The following is a 20,055-nucleotide window of genomic DNA, read 5'->3' as shown; positions in this document are numbered from 1 at the left end:
GGACTAGAGACCCCAGAAATAAACACATGCGTATATGGTCATGAATATTTGATAAAGAAGGCAAGAACATACAATGGGGTAAAGACCATCTACTCCAAGCATGTCAAACTCACTGCCTGCGGGCTTCATGCGGTCCACAACAAATATTTTTGTGGCCCAGCCAATATAACTCTGAGCAGTTATTTACACTTATCAAGGGAAATAAGTCTCCTGTCAGATCCAGAATTACTGACGTTCACTTTGGGTCAGTTTTGAAAGTAATCACAGCGAACAAGATTTCCCCCCAAAGTAGGAAAGATAGTAGCAGAGAAGAGATGCCAAGTGTCAGGAAGAAAACATTAATTTTATCATTGCTCTTGTTCTTTTTTTTATACTATACTTTTCAAAATCTATGTTTCTATGAAAATTGAGGCTTTTATTTTTTTTGTGGCCCACATAAATTTTAACCTTGTTTATTTGGCCTGTGTTAGCCTTTGAGTTTGACATGCTTGGTCTACTCAATAAATGGTATTGGAAAAATTGGACAGATAGATGGAAAAAAAATTAAAAGAAACATAGGATGTTTCTGTTTCACTATATCTCCCCACCATTATATGTTATACTTAATTTTTAACAATCTGATGGGTGTGAAGTAGTATTTCATGGCTTTATTATTCCTCCTGAAACTGTTTGCTTCCCCTTTTTTGTAGGTGGTGCTTTCTATACAGCAGAGACTAGTGAAAATGCAAAACTGCATTATAACAATTCGTGGGCACTTATCCTCCATGCTACAGCACTGTGGCTTACAAGCACGGGCTTCGTCGTTGCTGACCCAGATGAAGGAGCATCCAATCTCTCCAGGCCTGTAACACCAACTTCCATGTGTCAGGGATCATCATCTGGGGCTATAGCAAAGTCCCCTGAGGATGTCTACTCTGATAGATTCCATCTTATTTTAGGTCAGTAAAAGAGCTTCCAAGCTTCCAACCCTACAGAGTTTTTCTTGAATTGTGCCTCACTGCCTGTCAGCTCTTTTTGCCTGTATTAGGTGTTATAGTCTTGATATAACTGAGTAAATTTGTATACATTTTATAAAATTGCAGGTTTAATTGTTAAGTCTAGAATTCTATTATAAGCTGACTTTAGATCAAATTGAATTGTAGAAATTGCAAGAGAAGCCTAGTTCTTTCACATAAGTTTTAAAAGACCCATGTGGTATCTACAGCTGTACTGAGGGGCCATTCCTCTTCCCGTATTCTAAAGAATTGCACGGTATTAGAAAAGTATTCTCAAAGGTACAGAATTACAAACAGATATTTAATGTCAAAGATAAATGAGATTTTTATATTTATGAAGTTTAACACTTCAGTTTTTCTTTCCTGGAACTTTATTTTTAAAGTAAAGTATCTTTCAAAGGTACAGTGAGTTTCTAGAATAAATGGAATCAGTGGTTTTCATATTTTATCTATTTCTTTCATTACCTATAAAGAAGTTTTTGATTAAATGAAGTGTGAGGGGTTTGTTTTTTTGTGTGTGTGTGTGTGGATTTTTTTTTTAATGTGAGGGTTTTAAAGGTTATTAAATTAAGTAAGCTTTTTGGGTCATAGAGTTTCTGTTCCTTTCAAGGCCAGACATGACCAGATTTCCTGTATCATTGGTGTATTAAAATTTTGTTTCCATTTGTCTTGACATGAGAGCTTTTTGAAAAAGGACTTCCATAGAATGAAGGATAGCGGAGTTACTATGAGTATAAGCCGTGCAATTCAATTACCTCAGTTCACATTCTTGATGTATCCCATTGTAACTGACCTTGCGCAGATTAAATTGCTTAAACTCTACGTGTTCATTTTGTTCTCTCAGAAAAAGTGCTAATAATAGTACCTACTTCCTCAGGTATTGTGAGAATGAAATGAAAATATATGTGCAAAGTGCAGAGCCTGATACCTGGTAATCACTCAATAAATTTTAGTCAGAATAATGTTATGAAACTCTGCATGTTACATTCTCTGGGACAATTTATTGTGATTTTTACATCTTTTATTGCAATTTTATAACAACTGCACAGTAGTGCACAAGCCTAATGAGATTATTCTTTGTGTACATGCAGATGAAAATAAACTATTAAAAGACTTGCCTTATCACTTAATTGTTTAGAGTCCTCAATTTATTGTTGTGTGTTTGCATTACCTTTTTGCTAAGCTTATTTATACATCTTTTTTGTCTGTTTGTTTGTTTGTTTGTTTTTTTAAATATATTTTTTATTGATTTCAGAGAGGAAGGGAGAGGGAGAGGGAGAGATAGAAACAATGATGAGAGAGAATCATTGATCGGCTGCCTCCTGCCCGCCCCCTACTGGGGATCAAGCCTGCAACCTAGGCATGTGCCCTCGACCAGAATCGAACACGAGACCTTTCAGTCCACAGGCCCTTCTATCCACTGAGCCAAACTAGCTAGGGCTACATGTGTTTTTTCTCTTATTTATACATCTTACCAAAATGAAAAATGAATTTTTAACTTCATGAGCTAAGACTCTCAAAGAAGCCTCTGTCTTTTTTTTCTGCTTTTTACAGGAATCAGTGTGGAATTTCTGTGTTCCTTGCGCTCAGATGCAACCATGGAGAGCATTACTGCTTGTTTACATGCGTTACAGGCCCTTCTAGATGTTCCTTGGCCCAGATCTAAAATTGGCAGTGATCAGGTGATACGTTGTTTTTTGGTAGGCTTCTGTAGATATCAAAGAACAGGAACAGAAACATGTTCGGGTACTACAGCAAACAGAATGAACACAGAAGTAAAAAGAAAACTAAACAGCTGCACAGCTAGGCCTCAGGACTGGAATGCCGTCAGCAGCTGTGCTGACCAGGGAACAATCATGCTTCTGACTGCCGCTTTCTGTCTCTGCCTCTGCTGCGCTTCTCTCTGCTGCCACCAGCTAACCACTCTGTATAGCAGCTCTTCTGTCAAACTTCTTCGATGATGGGACAGTTCTGATAGTCATTGTCCAGTATAATAGCCACTAGCTACAGGTGGTGTTCCTTCTTTGCCTTTTTCTGCTTCAGTACACCCTGGCTCCTCACATACATCTGTATTTTATATTCCATTTCCTTAAGAGATAACCTACTTGGTTCATTTGGCTGCGTTACAGGCCCTCTGTAGCCTATTACAAAGTGTTCCTGTTGTCTGAGTTCTCCCTCCAGGTCTTTTTAAGAGACTACTGAGTAGCCTATAGGTGGAGTCAGGCGCTAATATCTGACTCAGTTGTGACCATGGTAAAAGGATCACTGTACAAAGTATGGCACTTCCTTTAACTGCTTTCCCAAGAGCAACTCTGCATTGGGCAGGCACCCTCAGCATCCGGTATTACCAGTATATAAAATTCTTATCATTGTCTCTTGGATGTTACGAAACATGGATGGTATGATTTCCTCTCTATATACGGACTATTATTTACCTTATTGACACTATCTTTTTTTTTTTTTTAATATATTTTATTGATTTTTTTACAGAGAAGAAGGGAGAGGGATAGAGAGTTAGAAACATCGATGAGAGAGAAACATCGATCAGCTGCCTCCTGCACACCTCCCACTGGGGATGTGCCCACAACCAGGGTACATACCCTTGACCGGAATCGAACCCGGGACCCTTGAGTCCGCAGGCTGACGCTCTATCCACTGAGCCAAACCGGTTCGGCAACACTATCATTTTTTAAGTTTAAGGTATTAATCAGGTTTCTACCTGACTTGGATTGTATTTGAATAAATTTTAAACTTTTTGTGCTCATTTATTCTGCATCTTAAAACAAGTATTATAATGATAGGTTTACTCTGTTATTTTCAAAGATGAAAGAAAGCCACTAGAGTAACTACTAGAAAAGAAAGGGGGGAAATGAAGTATTATTTGTCTGGTGTATTTTATTTTTTAGAGAGATATACATTCTGTGCTTATTATTCACTTTTAATGTCATACTTTTCCATTATTCTCTGTTATTACCAAAAAAATACACCTTCATATAAATCTGGGACTCTACATGGCAGTCCTTGTGGGGTTTTTTAACCAAATTTCTCATCTTGTTTTGGAAGTTTCCCTTTCTGTTTTCCCACTTTAGGACCTGTGTGCAAATGACCTTTTGTCACAGTGCCATCTTCCACAGATCAGACAAAAACCAATCTGGAGTTGGTTTAAAGTGGAGCAGGTGTTACATAACTTTATTGCACTAACACCTTTATTCTTTTGTGAACAATTTGTTAAAATCTCTTTTTCTGGATTTTGTCATAGAATTTATTTAGCACTGGTTTTTATGGGGGGTTTTTAAAGAAAGTATTTCCAATGCAATCTCCCCTAAATGTTTTCCTATGATAGGCCTTGGGTATCGAGTTGTTGAATGTACTGCATCGAGTAATTTTGACCCGAGAATCACCTTCCATTCAGTTGGCTTCACTTGAAGTGGTAAGACAGATTATATGTGCAGCACAAGAACATGTGAAGGAGAAAAGACGAAGTGCAGAAGGTGAATGTTAACCCACAATGCCAAACTAATCATGTAGCATCATTATTTTTTAAAGTATTGCTTATGTATCTATGTCATTCTGATAATCTGTTATGTGTAGCACAAAAGAAACATCTCTAGGTATGGCTATAAGTTCTCCCATTCACCTTTACATGTTAGCTTGGATGTTGTCCATAGCTAAACTACTGCTCCTTGAGAAAATGAGAATTTTTAACAAAACCCTGGAAGCGAAAAAAATCTCTTATTCTGATTGAGTACTTACACTAGCTGTAAGAGTTCACTAACGTACATGGAAAGAGCAACTAACATTTTTTAATGACTTAGATTTTGCAAAGTGATTAAATGCCTTATTTTCTTTTTTTCTTTTTTTTAATATATTTTATTGATTTTTTACAGAGAGGAAGGGAGAGAGATAGAGAGTTAGAAACATCGATGAGAGAGAAACATCGATCAGCTGCCTCCTGCACATCTCCTACTGGGGATGTGCCCGCAACCCAGGTACATGCCCTTGACCGGAATCGAACCCGGGACCTTTCAGTCCGCAGGCCGACGCTCTATCCACTGAGCCAAACCGGTTTCGGCAAAATGCCTTATTTTCAAGTCTAATTCAGTATTGGTGAGTTAATTATTCAATATTACATTTGACTACATATTACAGAAAACCCAACATAACAGTGGATTTAAAACTCAAGGACGTATTCTCTCATCTCTCGCACGCGCCCTGACCGGGAATTGAACCTGCCACCTTTTGGTGTGTGGGACAACACCCAACCAGCTGAACTACCTGGCCAGGGCGGGGTTCACATACTTACGAGCACGATGTTAACGAGAATTTTTTTTTTTTTTAAGAGAGAGAGAGAGAAACATTGATTTGCTCTTCCACTTATTTGTGCATTCTTTGGTTGGTTCTCTATGTACCCTGATTGGGGATTGAACCCACAACCTTGGCATTTGGGGATGATGCTCTAACCAACTGAGCTACCTGGTCAGGGCCAACCAGAAAATATTTTAAGGCTGAGAGGATTACCAAGGATTTCTTTTGATTCGTCCCAGTAAGAAGTCATAATAAAGACAACTACTTTTATTTAATACCTAAGACTTTTGTCATTTAAATGTGTGGCCTACAACACCAGTGAGTTAAATTGCCATCTGCCAGAAGCAAAGTAAATACAAAGAAAAGAAGCGTTTATTCAACCCTATTCTTTCTTTCTTTTAGTTGATGATGGGGCTGCTGAAAAGGAAACCCTGCCAGAATTTGGAGAGGGAAAGGACACAGGAGGACTTGTGCCTGGGAAATCTTTGGTTTTTGCAACACTGGAATTGTGTGTATGCATTCTAGTTAGACAGCTCCCAGAACTAAATCCTAAATTGACAGGTAGCCCAGGAATAAAAGCTACAAAGCCACAGATGCTGTCAGAAGATGGAAGTAGATTGGTTTCAGCGGCGTTAGTTATCCTCTCTGAACTTCCCGCAGTGTGCTCTCCTGAAGGTATGCTGTGGTGTGTAGTTGCTTTACTGGACCTGGAAGGAGAGAAATGGTTTTGATAGGTAAAAGAGATAATAGTTGCTAATCCTTTTCTCATTAAAGCAAATCTGACCTAAAGGTTTGGGTAATGTTATTAATCCTCAAAGATGAACATTACATCCTAGTAATTTGTTTTACTAAAAGGGTGTAAATAGACAGCATGTACTGCAGATACGTTTTTTTATGGTTGACAGTATTTTACATCTGTCAGTGGCAGTTACTCACTCTTGGGCTTTTTTTTTTTCTTTTTGTATACAATATCCAGTGGACTTCCCCTACCTCAGTAATGACAGAAGTTTGTCATCATATCCACTTCTATTTGGAATCAACTCCATTCTTTTAGTACAGCATTTTAAGGTTCTCCATAGGGCTCTGCTGAGTCACTGCCTCCTCTTCATTCCTTCTGGGAGAATTTTAAACCCAGGAGGCTTTATGCTCATCCCTATTCTGTGCTATTGTCCATGGTGTTATATGATCCCATCCCTTCTCTTCTACTTAAAATTTTGCATTCCTTTGAAGTTCAACTCCATATATCTTATTTCCAATGAAATTTTTTATCCTCTGGGAAATCTAGCACATAATAGGTACTCAGCACTTAATACTTTTCAATTGGTAAGCATATTTCTGCTTAAATGTGTCTTGACCAACTTATGTGCTACCTTATTTTTAAAGTGACTTTAAATTTCAGTTTGAATTAAAACCTATATTCCTTGTTCTCACACACTTCCTTTCTGCCACACCAAGAGTGGCATAAAAAGTGACTAGCAGAGGACAAGGGGTAAAAATACACTATACAAGTTTTGTTGAGTAGCATCTGGGAAAATTGACCATTTTAGCTTTAGTCTCTTTCATTTTAAACGTAATTGACTTTTCAACTCCTTTAGTAGCCGTTAAAACTTTAATATTTTGTGCTGAGTGGATTGCTACAAATTCCTTGAAAAAAGTTTAAAATGAAGTCAAATGGGCAGTGCCAATGGTTTTGCAGCATTGTGAATATACTTAATGCTGCCACATTGTACACTTTAAAATGATTAAAGTGGTAAGTTTTATATTATACCACAATAAAAAACAAATGAAAATAAATTCGACATTTGCCAACTTCCAAGTAAAACAAAATAAGACTGCAAAAGATACTGTGATACAATTTAAATAACATTTTCAATTATAACCAAAATACAGACAGTCCTTGGGTTACATTGGACTCGACATACATCATTTCGTGGTTACGTCGCCATCGCCCATTTATTTATATTAAAAAAAAAAAGTTCTATCATTTCAACGTATGTACATATGTGCTTTATGTTTTTTATTATTTACCACAAGTAAAGGTCAGGAATTGTTACCTTTCTTTTAAATTTTTTTTACTGTTTCACTTCATTACTGCTGTGTATGTGCTCCATGGGAGTGACATAGGTGCTTATGTATGTGGGTTCCAACTTACAGTGAAAATCGCATTACGTCACGCCATAGGAACGGATCTCCGATGTAACCCGAGGACCTACTGTAGAATCCAGTCTTTCTTTTAATTTATTTTTATTGATTTTAGAAAGGAAGGGAGAGGGAGAGAGAGATAGAAACATCGGTGATGAGCAAGAATAATTGGTCAGCAGCCTCCTGCACACCCCACACCAGGGATCGAGCCCATAACCCAGGCATGTACCTGACTGGGAATCGAACCGTGACCTCCTAGTTCATAGGTTGCTGCTCAACCACTGAGCCATGCCAGCTGGGCTGATTCAATCTTTAAAATCTAAAGGTTATTTAAATTATCTTAAAAGTTATAGTTCTTTATGAAAAATAATCTTAAAAGCAAGAACTCTTTGACATTGTCTTATCACTGATGATTTCTTTTTAGGAACTATATACATAGACTGAAATACAGAGTATTTTTTTTGAAATGTATCTTACAGGAAGCATCTCAATTCTCCCTACCATACTGTACCTCACAGTTGGGGTCCTGAGAGAAACTGCTGTGAAATTGCCTGGGGGCCAGCTATCTTCCACAGCTGCAGCTTCCCTGCAGGCTCTGAAGGGAATATTATCTTCTCCCATGGCCAGAGCAGAAAAGAGCCAGACTGCTTGGACTGACCTTCTCCGCAGTGCTTTAACAACAATTCTTGACTATTGGGATCCAGGTAATTAAAGTTTTTTGGAAGCTCTTGTTTTAAAAATCAAGAGGGACCATTTTTTGAGAAGCTGTTGACTTGATTATGTTTGGTAGTCTCACCTGAAAGAGACCGTATTTATTACGTAACATGGTTAGAGAACGTAAGTGGATAGAAACATCTGTGTTCTCATTTTAGTATCTTTAACCTGTAATACAAGTAAATGAATGGCAGCCTGTATGGTAAGTTGACATGAGAGACCTTCAAGTGTAATATTGTGTCAATTTCAAAATATAGTATGATCTATGGCTAGCTGACAGAACTTTTTACATGCATAGTATACTGAAAAGTGCATAAGCTAGCTACGAATTATAAATAAGACCAATCTGCCCAGCCAGTGTGACTCAGTGGTTGAGCATTGACCTATGAACCAAGAAGTCACCGTTCATTTCCCAGTTAGGGCACATACCCAGATTGTGGGCTCAATCCCCAATAGGGGATGTGCAGGAGGCAGTGGATCGCTGATTATCTCTCATTGATGTTTCTATCTCCCTCTTTCTTCCACTCTCTGGAGTCAGTAAAACTATATAAAAGAAAAAGACCAATCTGGTTCATATATTCACCTTAGCAGTTTGCTCTTATTATTATGTTCATTTTCAACATATGTTATAGTGATTGTAAGAAGTCTTTAGACAAATTACAAATTATTTCCACTTTTCTTATTCTAGTAAGGATAAACATGACAGTTCACTATATTCTATTTCATATGATGAAAAGGTTTCAGTTGAATTCAGCATTTATTGACCTCCTATTTTGTACCTAGAGTTGGGAATCTAGTACCTATAAATTACTGTAGGGTATAATTAATAACATAAGTTCTCCTTGAAGGTGACAGTAATGTCTTAATAATCGCTCGATTTCTAGTACACTAAAAAGAAAGAGATTAACTGGCAAAAATTAGAGTAATCAGCTCTGAGTAAATCAGGCAGAGTGTCACAGGTAGGGTTCTCTGGAAGCTCATTCTAGGATGGAGTTTGGGGAAAAGGGGCTTTATTAAGGAACCAAATATGTGAAAGGAATAGGGAAAAGCAATTTGGGGCAAATGAAGTCACACTACAGTGCAGGCCCTCAAAAGTGCAGTGAACCTGAGAGCTCTAGAGATTGCCCATCAGAGTGTCCCACATAGGACAGAAATGGCCTGGCCTTGATCCCCAGATGTGGATGGCCCAGGAAGGATGTGATTGCAGTCAGGGCAACTCAGTAGCTAAGGCCAACTCTGAAGGAGCAGCTGGGCAGCACCTTTTCCAACTAAGGGGTACACCTCCGTATCTGCCACAGAAGGCTTCTCAGAAGAATCCATTTCTTAAAGGATTAGAGACATTATAGGTAGGGATTCCAGGCACAAAATTTTGATCAAACACCTGGAAACCTAATGTAAGTAAGTACATTTGGGGACAGCAGATAGAGAAATGAGAGAATGTGGGTTTGGGGGGAAAGAGTAAGAAGGTGGTGAATGATGAATTAGTAGAAAAAGATATGCGTTGAATGGTATTTAGGGCCAAAGGATGGAAGATTTGGCATGATCTCAGTGGTATTGCTTTTAATATGCATGTGAAATTAGGGTTTTAAGGAGAGTAAAGTGATTTGCATTTCTAAAGAATCATTCTGGCAGCAGTATAGAAAAGAGAGCAAGATTGTTGGAGATGAGATAGTAGCAATAAGGATAAAGAGGAATAGAATACTGAAAACTAAAATACTAAGGCTCTACTAACAGAATTTACTGATAGTTCGGTTTAGGAGTTGAAGGGTAGAGTGAGTAGAGCACTCAGTACCATGAACAGAAATACCATGGTGAGCATTTTCAGGGGAATATACTGAAGTTAAGTGTGAATTGCCTGTAGGGTAGTCAAGTGGAACAGAATATATAGAGTCTGGAGTTCAAGAAAGTAGTCTGCACTAGAGGTGATTTTAGACTACCTGTATTAAGCAGTTGTTGGTGCAACCTATTAGATGGTTGAGATCACCCAACTTTAGTTTACAAAGCAAGATGGGAGGAGATTCAGAAGAGAATGCAGTCACAAGCAAAAAGAAAATGAAAGTGGTCAGAAGTGTAAAATACAGTGTTGAGGTACCAAAAAAGAGGTGAGGAAGGGGAAGGTTCAAAGTATAGGCTCCTCTTGACGGGAAGAAGAAGGTAGAGATGAGGTTGGGGTTGGAAGTTTTAGGGAGGGAAACATGCCCCTATCTAGGCAGGAAATAACATTAACTGAATTTTAAAGACTTAACCTCTACCAATGAGAGCAAAGGAAAAAAGAAAAGGACCAAAATACTATGTCCAAATTTTTGTGTTGACAGTGATTGTGAGCATGCCTCTTTCATCACATACAAAAAGATGTGTTTTGTTATGTATCAGGGAATGAGGTTAGGAACTGGAGGATTTAGGTTGGCTACTGAGAGAAATTAAAGAAGCAGCTGATCATGACAGGAAAACCATTTGCTACATAATAAATATTGGCTTAAACATTATCTGATAGTTATGGGTCAGGAATTCAGAGCAGCATAGCTGGGAATTTCTGGCTCAGGGTCTCTTAGGAGGTTGCTGTTAAGATGTTGGCAGGACTGCAACTAGAGCATCCACTTCAGAATGACTCATTGACTCCGTCAAGGCTGATGGCAAGAGGCTTCAGTTTCCCTCTGGCTGTTGGCAGGAGGCCCCACTTCCTTACTGCATGGGCCTCTCCTTGGGGCGAATGCTAAGGGAACCTTGCATCTATCCTAAATAAAAGAGAGGGGGCTGTAATTGGAAAAGAAAAAAGAATGGGAATGTAGTCATGCACTGCATAACCACATTTCCATCATTGACAGACCGCATATACAGTGGTGGTCCCATAAGATTATAATTGATTATAAGAAAAACTTTTTTGCGACGTTATAAGAAAAGGCTGGACCAGTCTATGATGTTGAATTGACTGTGAGTTCTGGGTGGTTTCATTAAATAAACGAGGAGGAGACTGGCTCAGGATGCTGTCCACCATAGGCTGGAGCCAGAAGTTGGCCAGGGATCAGGAGGAGTGGCCTGGGGCAAGGGACAGACAGCCACCACACCCACCCCCACTTGCCCCTGCACTCACAGACTCACTTCCCTTCCTTCCATTTATCTTTGTCTCTCTTTCCTCCCATTCCTGTTCCTCTTACAAACTCACTTCCTTTTCCTCCGTTTCCTCATTATCTTTCCTCCCAGCCCCATTCCTCTCCCTTTTATTGTGTCTCCTCTCAAGTTTTATCTCTCTGGGTCTCTTTGATCTCTGCTCTTCCTCTCTCCCCTTCTCTTCCTTCCCTCTCTCCCTTCCTCCCTCCCTCCTCCTGACATCTCTCCCTCTGAAGGTGCCTCCCTCAATAATCCTCCCCCTGATACACACATACACACACACTATCTTTTATACCGAATTTTTCTGTAACTTTTCTAAATTTAGATACGTAAATATTTACCATTGTGCTACAGTTGCTTACAGTATTCAGCACCGTAGCATGTTGTACAGGTTTGTAGCCTAGGAGCAATAGGCTATTCCATCTAACCCAGGTGTGTAGAAGGCTCTACCATCTAGGTTTGGGTAAGTGCACTCTATGATGTTTTCAAAAGTAGCAATCCAGGGGGAAAGAGGGGAAAGGGGGGGGGGGGGGGGGGGCGGGCGGGGGGGCTGGAGGGAGGGTAGCAGTCCATTCTTATGCAAGTTAATGAGTTGAATTTGGCTCTCTTTTTCAAATAATATTGATTTTTCAATATTTAGCAGGTTAATTAAAATTATTTAATGAGACTTTGACTTTGGGAAATGAATTACATCTAATAGAAAATTCCTTTAAGTAATTGGTGGTGAAGGGGACCAAAAGTTCTGCTTTTTAGGGTATTGATTTTCAAGTTGGTTATTAAGAAACAAATTACCTGTAAATGGCTCATTCTCACTTTTGAAATCTAAGATCTCATCCCCTCATTTTCTCCTTTGTCCAAAATGTCATATATACCCAGTTTTGTCTCTGTATTTGGAATTTTCATGCTTAATCTGAATTCCCTGTGTATATGTATTAAGATTTTATTTTCTCCTGTTAATCTGTCTCTGTTAATTTGGTTATTAGCCCAGCCAGAAGAATTTAGAAGGTAGAAGGATAATTACTACTTTTTAGCCTCCCACAGAGGCGTATGCAGGAATTTTCAAGTTTTTTCTCTACTGTTAAGAAATGGTATATGTAGCAAAGTGCTAAAGGATTTTCACATGACACATGTATTATCAATATATGAATACTTTAAACTTAACAAAGAAAAAAAATTGTCAAAGCATTTCTGTATTGCTCTACAATAAAGATAGTAATAAGATGGATAACACACATTGAGTATTATGTACAATGTGCTATTTTAATGCTTTACATAGATTAACTCATTTAACCTTATAAATGTAAGTCCTTTTCTTACTCCCATTTTACAGATAAGAAAGCTGAAGACAGGGTTAGATATCCAAGGTCACACAACTAGTAAATGTGTATTCCTAGTAAATATATGTATTTACTGATGTCCTTACCTGTGAAGATTATATTGCTTTGGTAATTCTTGGTTCTAGAATACTTATAATGCACATTTTAAAGCCTGAAACATTTGCCAGGAGTTTTAAAGTCAGTCAGTGTTTACTGTCTATAACTGGAACAAAAGAAATTGTTACTACCAAACTAGAGATAGCTTCACATGGACAGTAAATATATAAATATTCGGATCTGTTTCTCATATATCATTTTCTCTTTAGTAGATGGAACACACCAAGAACTTGATGAAGTCAGTCTGCTTACTGCTATCACAGTATTTATTTTGTCTACCAGTCCAGAAGTAACTATCATCCCATGCCTTCAAAAGCGCTGTATTGAGAAATTTAAAGTTACTCTTGAGATTAAAGATGCTATGGTAAGGGTCTTTAGCAGAGAGATGTTTGTGATAGGAATATATATAGGCTTTTGCGAAATTTTTCTTTGATTTTTGTTGACTCTAACAAGAAGTATCAGACTAAAATTTTTATATATAGGTTTGGGGTGACATATTCTTGGGGTAAAAACCCCAAATAAAAACAGTCTTATTCGTTGGCCCTGAGGATAGAGCATAACTGGAAAAAGATAAAGGAGATTTTTTTTTTTAAATCAACAAAACACACACTGCCTGGCCAATGTGGCTCAGTGTTTAAGCATCGACCCAAGAACCAAGCGGTCACCAGCTCGATTCTGGGTCTGGGTATGGGTTGTGGGCTTGATCCCCAGTAAGGGGCATGCAAGAGTCAGCCGCTCGATGATATTACTCTCTCATCTATATTTCTATCTTTCTACCTCTTTCCCTTCCTCTCTCTCTAAAAATCAATAAAAGCATTTTTTTAAAAAATCAACAAAAACTAAATTTGAAATAGGGGCATCTTAAAATTGACATATTTCTAACTTTTTTTCAAGGGACATTTGGTATTATTATAGTGGATTTTCTTTTTGTAGAAAAAAAAGAAAGGCTTCAGCACATGCCTTTATTTATTTATTTGTTTGTTTATTTATTTATTATTGGTTTGAGAGAGAGAGAGGAAGAGAGAAACACTGATTTGTTGTTCCACATATTTATGCATTCATTTGTTGCTTCTTGTGTATGCCTTGACCAGAAATCGAACCTGCAAACTTGCACATCAGGACAATGCTCTAACCAACTGAGCTACCCAGCCAGGGCTCCAGTACATACCTTTAGTGCAGTGATGGCGAACCTTTTGAGCTCGGCGTTTTGAAAAACCCTAACTTAACTCTGGTGCCGTGTCACATATAGAAATTTTTTGATGTTTGCAACCATAGTAAAACAAAGATTTATATTTTTGATATTTATTTTATATATTTAAATGCCATTTAACAAAGAAAAATCAACCAAAAAAAATGAGTTCGCGTGTCACCTCTGACACGCGTGTCATAGGTTCGCCATCACTGCTTTAGTGTATGATCATGAAATAATGGGACCCACTCCAAAAACAGTACACACAAGTTGATCCCATTGCTTTATGGTCCCTTCATTTGCTGAATTAATTTCCTAGTCCTTTATGTACTACAAAATGAGTTTGTAGCAGATGATTACAGCTATTTCTTTTTTTTAAGATTTTTATTGATTTCAGAGAGGAAGGGAGATGGAGAGAGAGAAACATCAATGATGAGAGAGAATCATTGATCGGCTACCTCCGGCATACCCCCTACTGGGGATCAAACCTGCAATCCGGGCATGTGCCCTTGACTGGAATCGAACCCAGGACCTTTCTGTCTGCAGGCTGACACTCTCTCCACTGAGCCAAACCAGCTAGGTCACAACTATTTCGACTCCTAAAGTATAGGAACCAGATTTTCTCTCAGAAAAATTTAATTGTCCAAAGACCACCACAATTTATTGAATAAAGGATGACTTACATGCAGTAAGTCCTCATTTAACATTGTTGATAGGTTCTGTGGCTTTAAGAAAAATGCTGTATAAAGAAACCATTTTACCATAGGCTAATAGTAAACAAGAGTTAAGTTCCTAAAGTATCTCATCAATGTTACAACAAATGACATTATTTGAGCACCTGCTGTATTTGATGTATAGTCATCTCCTTTTCTTCTGTTCTTTTTGTTGCCTACAGCCTTGCAGGAGCTTTAGTTAGCTGTCTCAAAATGATGGCTCTGATATGTGATGACACATAATTAATATGGTCTAGACATGGTTCCTTAAGACCATGACATTTGAATTTAAATATATGTGATTTTTTTAAGACATTTTCTGAAATCTCCAAAATATTTTTCAAGTTTGTGTGTATGTTTTAGTTTAATTTTGGTATGAGATTATAGAAGGGCATATGAGGGGGAAATGGAAACTACAGAAAAGAAGAAAAATTAACCATTACAATGTATTGAATAAAGGATACAACAGGGGCCCTAGCCGGTTTTGTTCAGTGGATAGAGCGTCAGCCTGCAGACTCAAGGGTCCCGGGTTCTATTCCGGTCAAGGGCATGTACCTTGGTTGCGGGCACATCTCCAGTAGGGGGTGTGCAGGAGGCAGCTGATCGTTGTTTCTCACTCATCGATGTTTCTGACTCTCTATCCCTCTCCCTTCCTCTCTGTAAAAAATCAATAAAATATATATATTAAAAAAAAGGATACAACAGGGAAAGCAAGTGTTCATATCCCAGTGTACGTATTCACGTGCCTGTCCCCAGTCCAAAGTGTTGCAGCCACTTTGTTAGCATGCAAGTTTGAATACCTGTTACCATTTGGACTTCCAAAATTAAAGATAAATTTAAATACCTTTTTAGGAATTTTTTAATTAACTTTTTAAAATTTACTTTAAAATATACATTTTAATGTAAATTTATTTACAGTTCATACTATTTTTGTCTCTCACTTGATTAGGTACAAATTAAGACCTACCAGCTCCTACTTTCCATTTTTCAGTATCCGAATCCAGCTGTTTCCTACCCTTACATTTACTCTTTAGTCTCCTCTATCGTGGAAAAACTACAGGAAATAGACAAAAAAAATCCTGAAGACACCACTGAGCTTCAGATCTTTCAAGAAGGTATAAAGGTGTTGGAAGCACTGGTAACCATTGCTGAAGAGCAACATCGTAAGTGTCAGCATGAAGTTCATATTAGATCAGAATCTGTCTAAAATCAGAAATTTAATGTTAAAGTGTAAAACATTGACATATTTGTTAAATGAATAAATTTTTAAAATGTAAGAGTCACTATTATATTTTCATATTTATTGAAAGGCAGTGTTATGTTAATGCAAGTAGTATTAATTTGGGAGAAGAGATGGGAAGCATTGTTTTCCCCGTAAGTGGGGAAGAAAGTGTCCAGATCAAGTATGTTTACAACTTTTTGTAATAAACATTTATATTCCTGAACGTAGGGCTTACTTCACATATTTACTTTCCAGGCTCTCAGCTGGTGGCTTGTCTTCTACCCATCCTCATTTCCTTCCTTTTGGATGAGAATGCTCTGGGATCAGCAACTTCCATAATGAGAAATTTACATGACTTTGCTTTGCAAAATCTCATGCAAATTGGGCCTCAGTATTCATCAGTGTTTAAAAGTGTAATGGCTTCTTCTCCATCCCTGAAAGCCCGCCTTGAGGCTGCTATAAAAGGCAATCAAGAAAGTGTCAAAGTCGGGACACCAACATCTAAACATACTAAGCACCCTGGGAAGAATTCAAGCATTCAACTGAAGACCAGTTTCCTCTGATGTTACTTTTTTTTATTAATAAGCACCTTAATATAGTAGTTGATTATTTTATTTCCTTCTCTTTGGGGACAAAAGTGACATTTTAGACACAAGTGCACTTGGAGGTCTAGTTGATTGTTTTAATTTAATTGACTTTTCAAAGTCACAAAACAACATTTTTTGTGGGGTTTTGTTTTTTCCATTTAATAAAGCTGCACAGCTCTGTCAGAATTCTTGCCAGGAATTTCAATAAAATGCTAAAGAACTAGCCTTACTAAACAATCCACTGCTTTAAAAATGAAATGGATTTCTTCTGACAGTCCATACACACTGAATATTATGACAGGTTGGACTCTATCATAAATTATCTGCATTTACATTATGTCCCAATTTTAACTTAAAATTCTGCCTTATTCAGCAATTGTATTAAACTTTCTTGGATTTCTCAAACAACATAAATTATTGGAAAACTACTTAGGAAGCTTGATTTAGAATTATTCAATATATAATAGTACAAATTAATTACAGTCCTACAGTGTGACTTAAGATTTGATGTCTATAAATATCAGGTTTTCAATCATCTTTTGGTTTTGTTTTTATTGGGTTCAGAAAATAGAAATTTTACTCATTTTAAATAAAAGAGGGCATTGCACTTCAATGTTTCAAATGGATTTTCTGTTACCTCTATTCCTAACAATTTTGTTCATTTGCATTTGTGGCAAACATTCATACCAATGAGTTTAATATAGATTCATATCTATATTTAGATCAACTATGGTTTATATAAATGTCAAATTTAGTACAATAAATTTAGATCATCAGTGAATACAAGTATGTTTTTTTTAACATGAAACATATTTTAATATAGAAAAAAATCTAATGATAAAGTCATCTTGGTTGAAAAATATTTTTTAACTGTTGGTGATCATTGACTCTCCTTCCACTTCAGTGTTACACTTTGAATCAAGCACTATGTCAAAACAAAGCGCTTTCTTGTTAAATATTAAAAACCGAAGTGATAGGGGCATGTTCAGAATTGAGAAAACACTTTGAGTCAAGCAAAAGCAATGTAATGTACTCTATTTTATTATGTTTGTATATAAATACTCTTGTAAATTGTTCAGAGTGAAAACATTTGACAAACTCTAACACTACAATCAATTTTTCTGATTTACATAAATAAAGCTAATTTTCTTTATTCTTGTATTTGAAATTATTTACCCACATAAATGGCTGGTTAATCTCCCAGATTTCAGAAAATCAATTTTACTGGGCAAATAATATCCCTTCTCTGTAACTTGGCCTTTTTTTCTCAGAGGAGCCCTTTCTTTGGAGCATTCTTTGCAATGGTTTGGGTTCTCTGTTTTCCTAATTGTCTTGAGGAATTTGAGAGTATACTTCTTACTGTTTCTTTCACCTGAATGCCCTTCCCTCCTTTATTTTATCTGGCAGGATTCCACACCTTTTAGGCCTAGTTTAAATATCACCATGTCTCCTCACCTTGGTAACTCTCCTTTAACTTCTTTTTTTGGGGGGGTGGGGGAGGAGGGGGCTAATATATTTTTATTGATTTCAGAGAGGAAGGGAGAGAGAGAGAGACAAACATCAATGATGAGAGAGAATCATTGATCGGCTGCCTCCTGCATGCTCCCACTGGGGATCGAGCCCATAACCCCAGCATGTGCCCAGACCGGGAATTGAACCATAACATCCTGGTTCATGGGTCAATGCTCAACCACTGAGCCACACCAGCCAGGCTCGCCTTTAACTTCTTTCCTTCCTCTTATACCAACCAAATTTAACTGCTCCTTCATCTGTTCCTGTGGTACTTTATACATTCTTCTGTGCATGGAACATCACATTGCATTTTAATATCTCCTTAGACCAGTGATGGTGAACCTTTTGAGCTCGGCGTGTCAGCATTTTGAAAAACCCTAACTTAACTCTGGTGCCGTGTCACATATAGAAATTTTTTGATGTTTGCAACCATAGTAAAACAAAGATTTATATTTTTGATATTTATTTTATATATTTAAATGCCATTTAACAAAGAAAAATCAACCAAAAAAAATGAGTTCGCGTGTCACCTCTGACACGCGTGTCATAGGTTCGCCATCACTGCCTTAGGCTGTACCTCCTCAAAGGGAGTTTTGTTTTCTATAACTACTCTGTAGCATCAACTAGGTACTTAATAACTTGAATTGGAATAATATAGGATGGATTTGAGCTCAGAAATTTATTCCTTTGCCAAGGCAAATGCTGGACTGGATTCTTGGTATATAATTTATTAACTTCATCTTTGGGTTATTTTGTATTGAAAGGTTATCATGGTGGTATTCGGGCAGACTAAATAGCCATCTCAGACGGTGGATAAAGAGAAATTGAATTTATTTAAGGAAAGGGGGTCGGGGATGGGATACCCAAAGGGAAGGGCTGCACAGCACCGAGCCAAAGGGATATTGGGTCGATGATGGCAGCCCCCAGGAATTGGAGTTTCATATATGCAGTCACTGGTGGGGAGTTCTTATCATCATTGAGTCTGGGAGCTGAGCTGGTGAGCTTGTAATGCAGATGGAATTCAGATGTGCAATCAGGTGTTTTTAGGACAGTTTGAATTCCTGATGTGGTCTGATTCTTGGTGTCCAGCAAGTTTTCCTGTGGTGGGAAACTTACAAATGGCATTAAGGACTATATTGCCCTATAGTCCTAATAGACATCTTTTAATTGTATTATTTAGTTTGTTCAGCTAAAAACAAGACAACAGGCTCCAACAGTGTCGCTCATGCTAAGTCCCATGTCACCATACTGGAACTTAATTACAGTTTTGGCCTCTCCCAGAAATGGAATCTTCAACCAGTCAATCATAAATCATCTAATCAGCATCATGAGGTAATCAGCCTGATAGACCCCTTCCACCCCCTAAAAGAAAGTGACCTTCCCACAACCAATCTGCTTTTCACTAGTGCAACTTTCTTGTTCCCACTTCCTTTTGCCTATGAAAGTCTTTCATTTTGTGTAGCTCCTCAGAGCTCCTTTCTATCTGCCAGATAGTACGCTGCCTGACTTCATGAATTGTTAAATAAAGCCAGTAAGATCTTTAAAATATATTCAGTTGAACTTGTGGGTTTTTTAAAGTCAGTTTTTAAACATTAAGATTTCAAGCCCGGCTGGCATGGCTCAGTGGTGAGCATCGATCTATAAGCCAGAAGGTCAAGGTTCAATTCCCAATCAGGGCACATGCGCGGGTTGCAGGCTCGATCCCTAGTGTGGGGTGTGCAGGAAGTAGCCGATCAATGATAGTCTCTCATCATTGATGTTTCTATCTCTCCCTCTCCCTTCCTCTCTGAAATCAATAAAATATATATTTTAAAATAAATAAACAATATTTCTACTCGTCATTTAGTGACATGGTGTCCCGAATTGTTTGGGTTAAAGTTTCCATATGAATGTCAATAGTTACAAAAAAATATGTCCAATGCCATGGAATGAAGAACTTTGAGTTAGGGTCTATTCTATAGCCTTTTAAAAAATATGCCAATACAACATCTACACTAATAAAAGAGAAACATGGTAATTAGCGTACGACCTCTACCCTTCCCATTGGCTAATCAGCATATCCTTATGCAAATTAACTGTCAGCCAAGATGGCAGCTGGCAGCCATGCACTGAAGCGAACAGGAAGGCTTGCTTGC

General features: G+C 37.7%; 1 protein-coding gene across 6 annotated transcripts in view; it reads left to right on the top strand.

The window, feature by feature from the left end:
• Window positions 1–17,561, top strand: part of HEATR5A (HEAT repeat containing 5A) — a 120,036-nt gene extending 102,475 nt beyond the window's left edge. For 5 of the 6 annotated variants that reach the window (XM_070427590.1, XM_070427617.1, XM_070427609.1 and 2 more), the window contains 8 exons: window positions 690–938; window positions 2,550–2,677; window positions 4,339–4,486; window positions 5,703–5,975; window positions 7,922–8,146; window positions 12,907–13,061; window positions 15,549–15,762; window positions 16,077–17,561. In XM_070427590.1, coding sequence (XP_070283691.1) covers window positions 690–938; window positions 2,550–2,677; window positions 4,339–4,486; window positions 5,703–5,975; window positions 7,922–8,146; window positions 12,907–13,061; window positions 15,549–15,762; window positions 16,077–16,384 — 1,700 coding nt within the window. In that variant the 3' untranslated portion in view covers window positions 16,385–17,561. The remainder of the gene's footprint in view (window positions 1–689; window positions 939–2,549; window positions 2,678–4,338; window positions 4,487–5,702; window positions 5,976–7,921; window positions 8,147–12,906; window positions 13,062–15,548; window positions 15,763–16,076) is intronic. The other variant, XM_070427599.1, reaches the window with a different exon arrangement.
• Window positions 17,562–20,055: the final 2,494 nt, after the last annotated feature.

The sequence above is a fragment of the Myotis yumanensis genome, unplaced genomic scaffold (assembly GCF_028538775.1).
Source record: "Myotis yumanensis isolate MYYU_CA2020_CCGP unplaced genomic scaffold, mMyoYum1.0.hap1 SCAF_1, whole genome shotgun sequence".
Classification (NCBI taxonomy): domain Eukaryota; kingdom Metazoa; phylum Chordata; class Mammalia; order Chiroptera; family Vespertilionidae; genus Myotis; species Myotis yumanensis.
The sequence above is the reverse complement of the archived record's forward strand: the minus strand, read 5'-3'. Positions and strand labels throughout refer to the sequence as shown.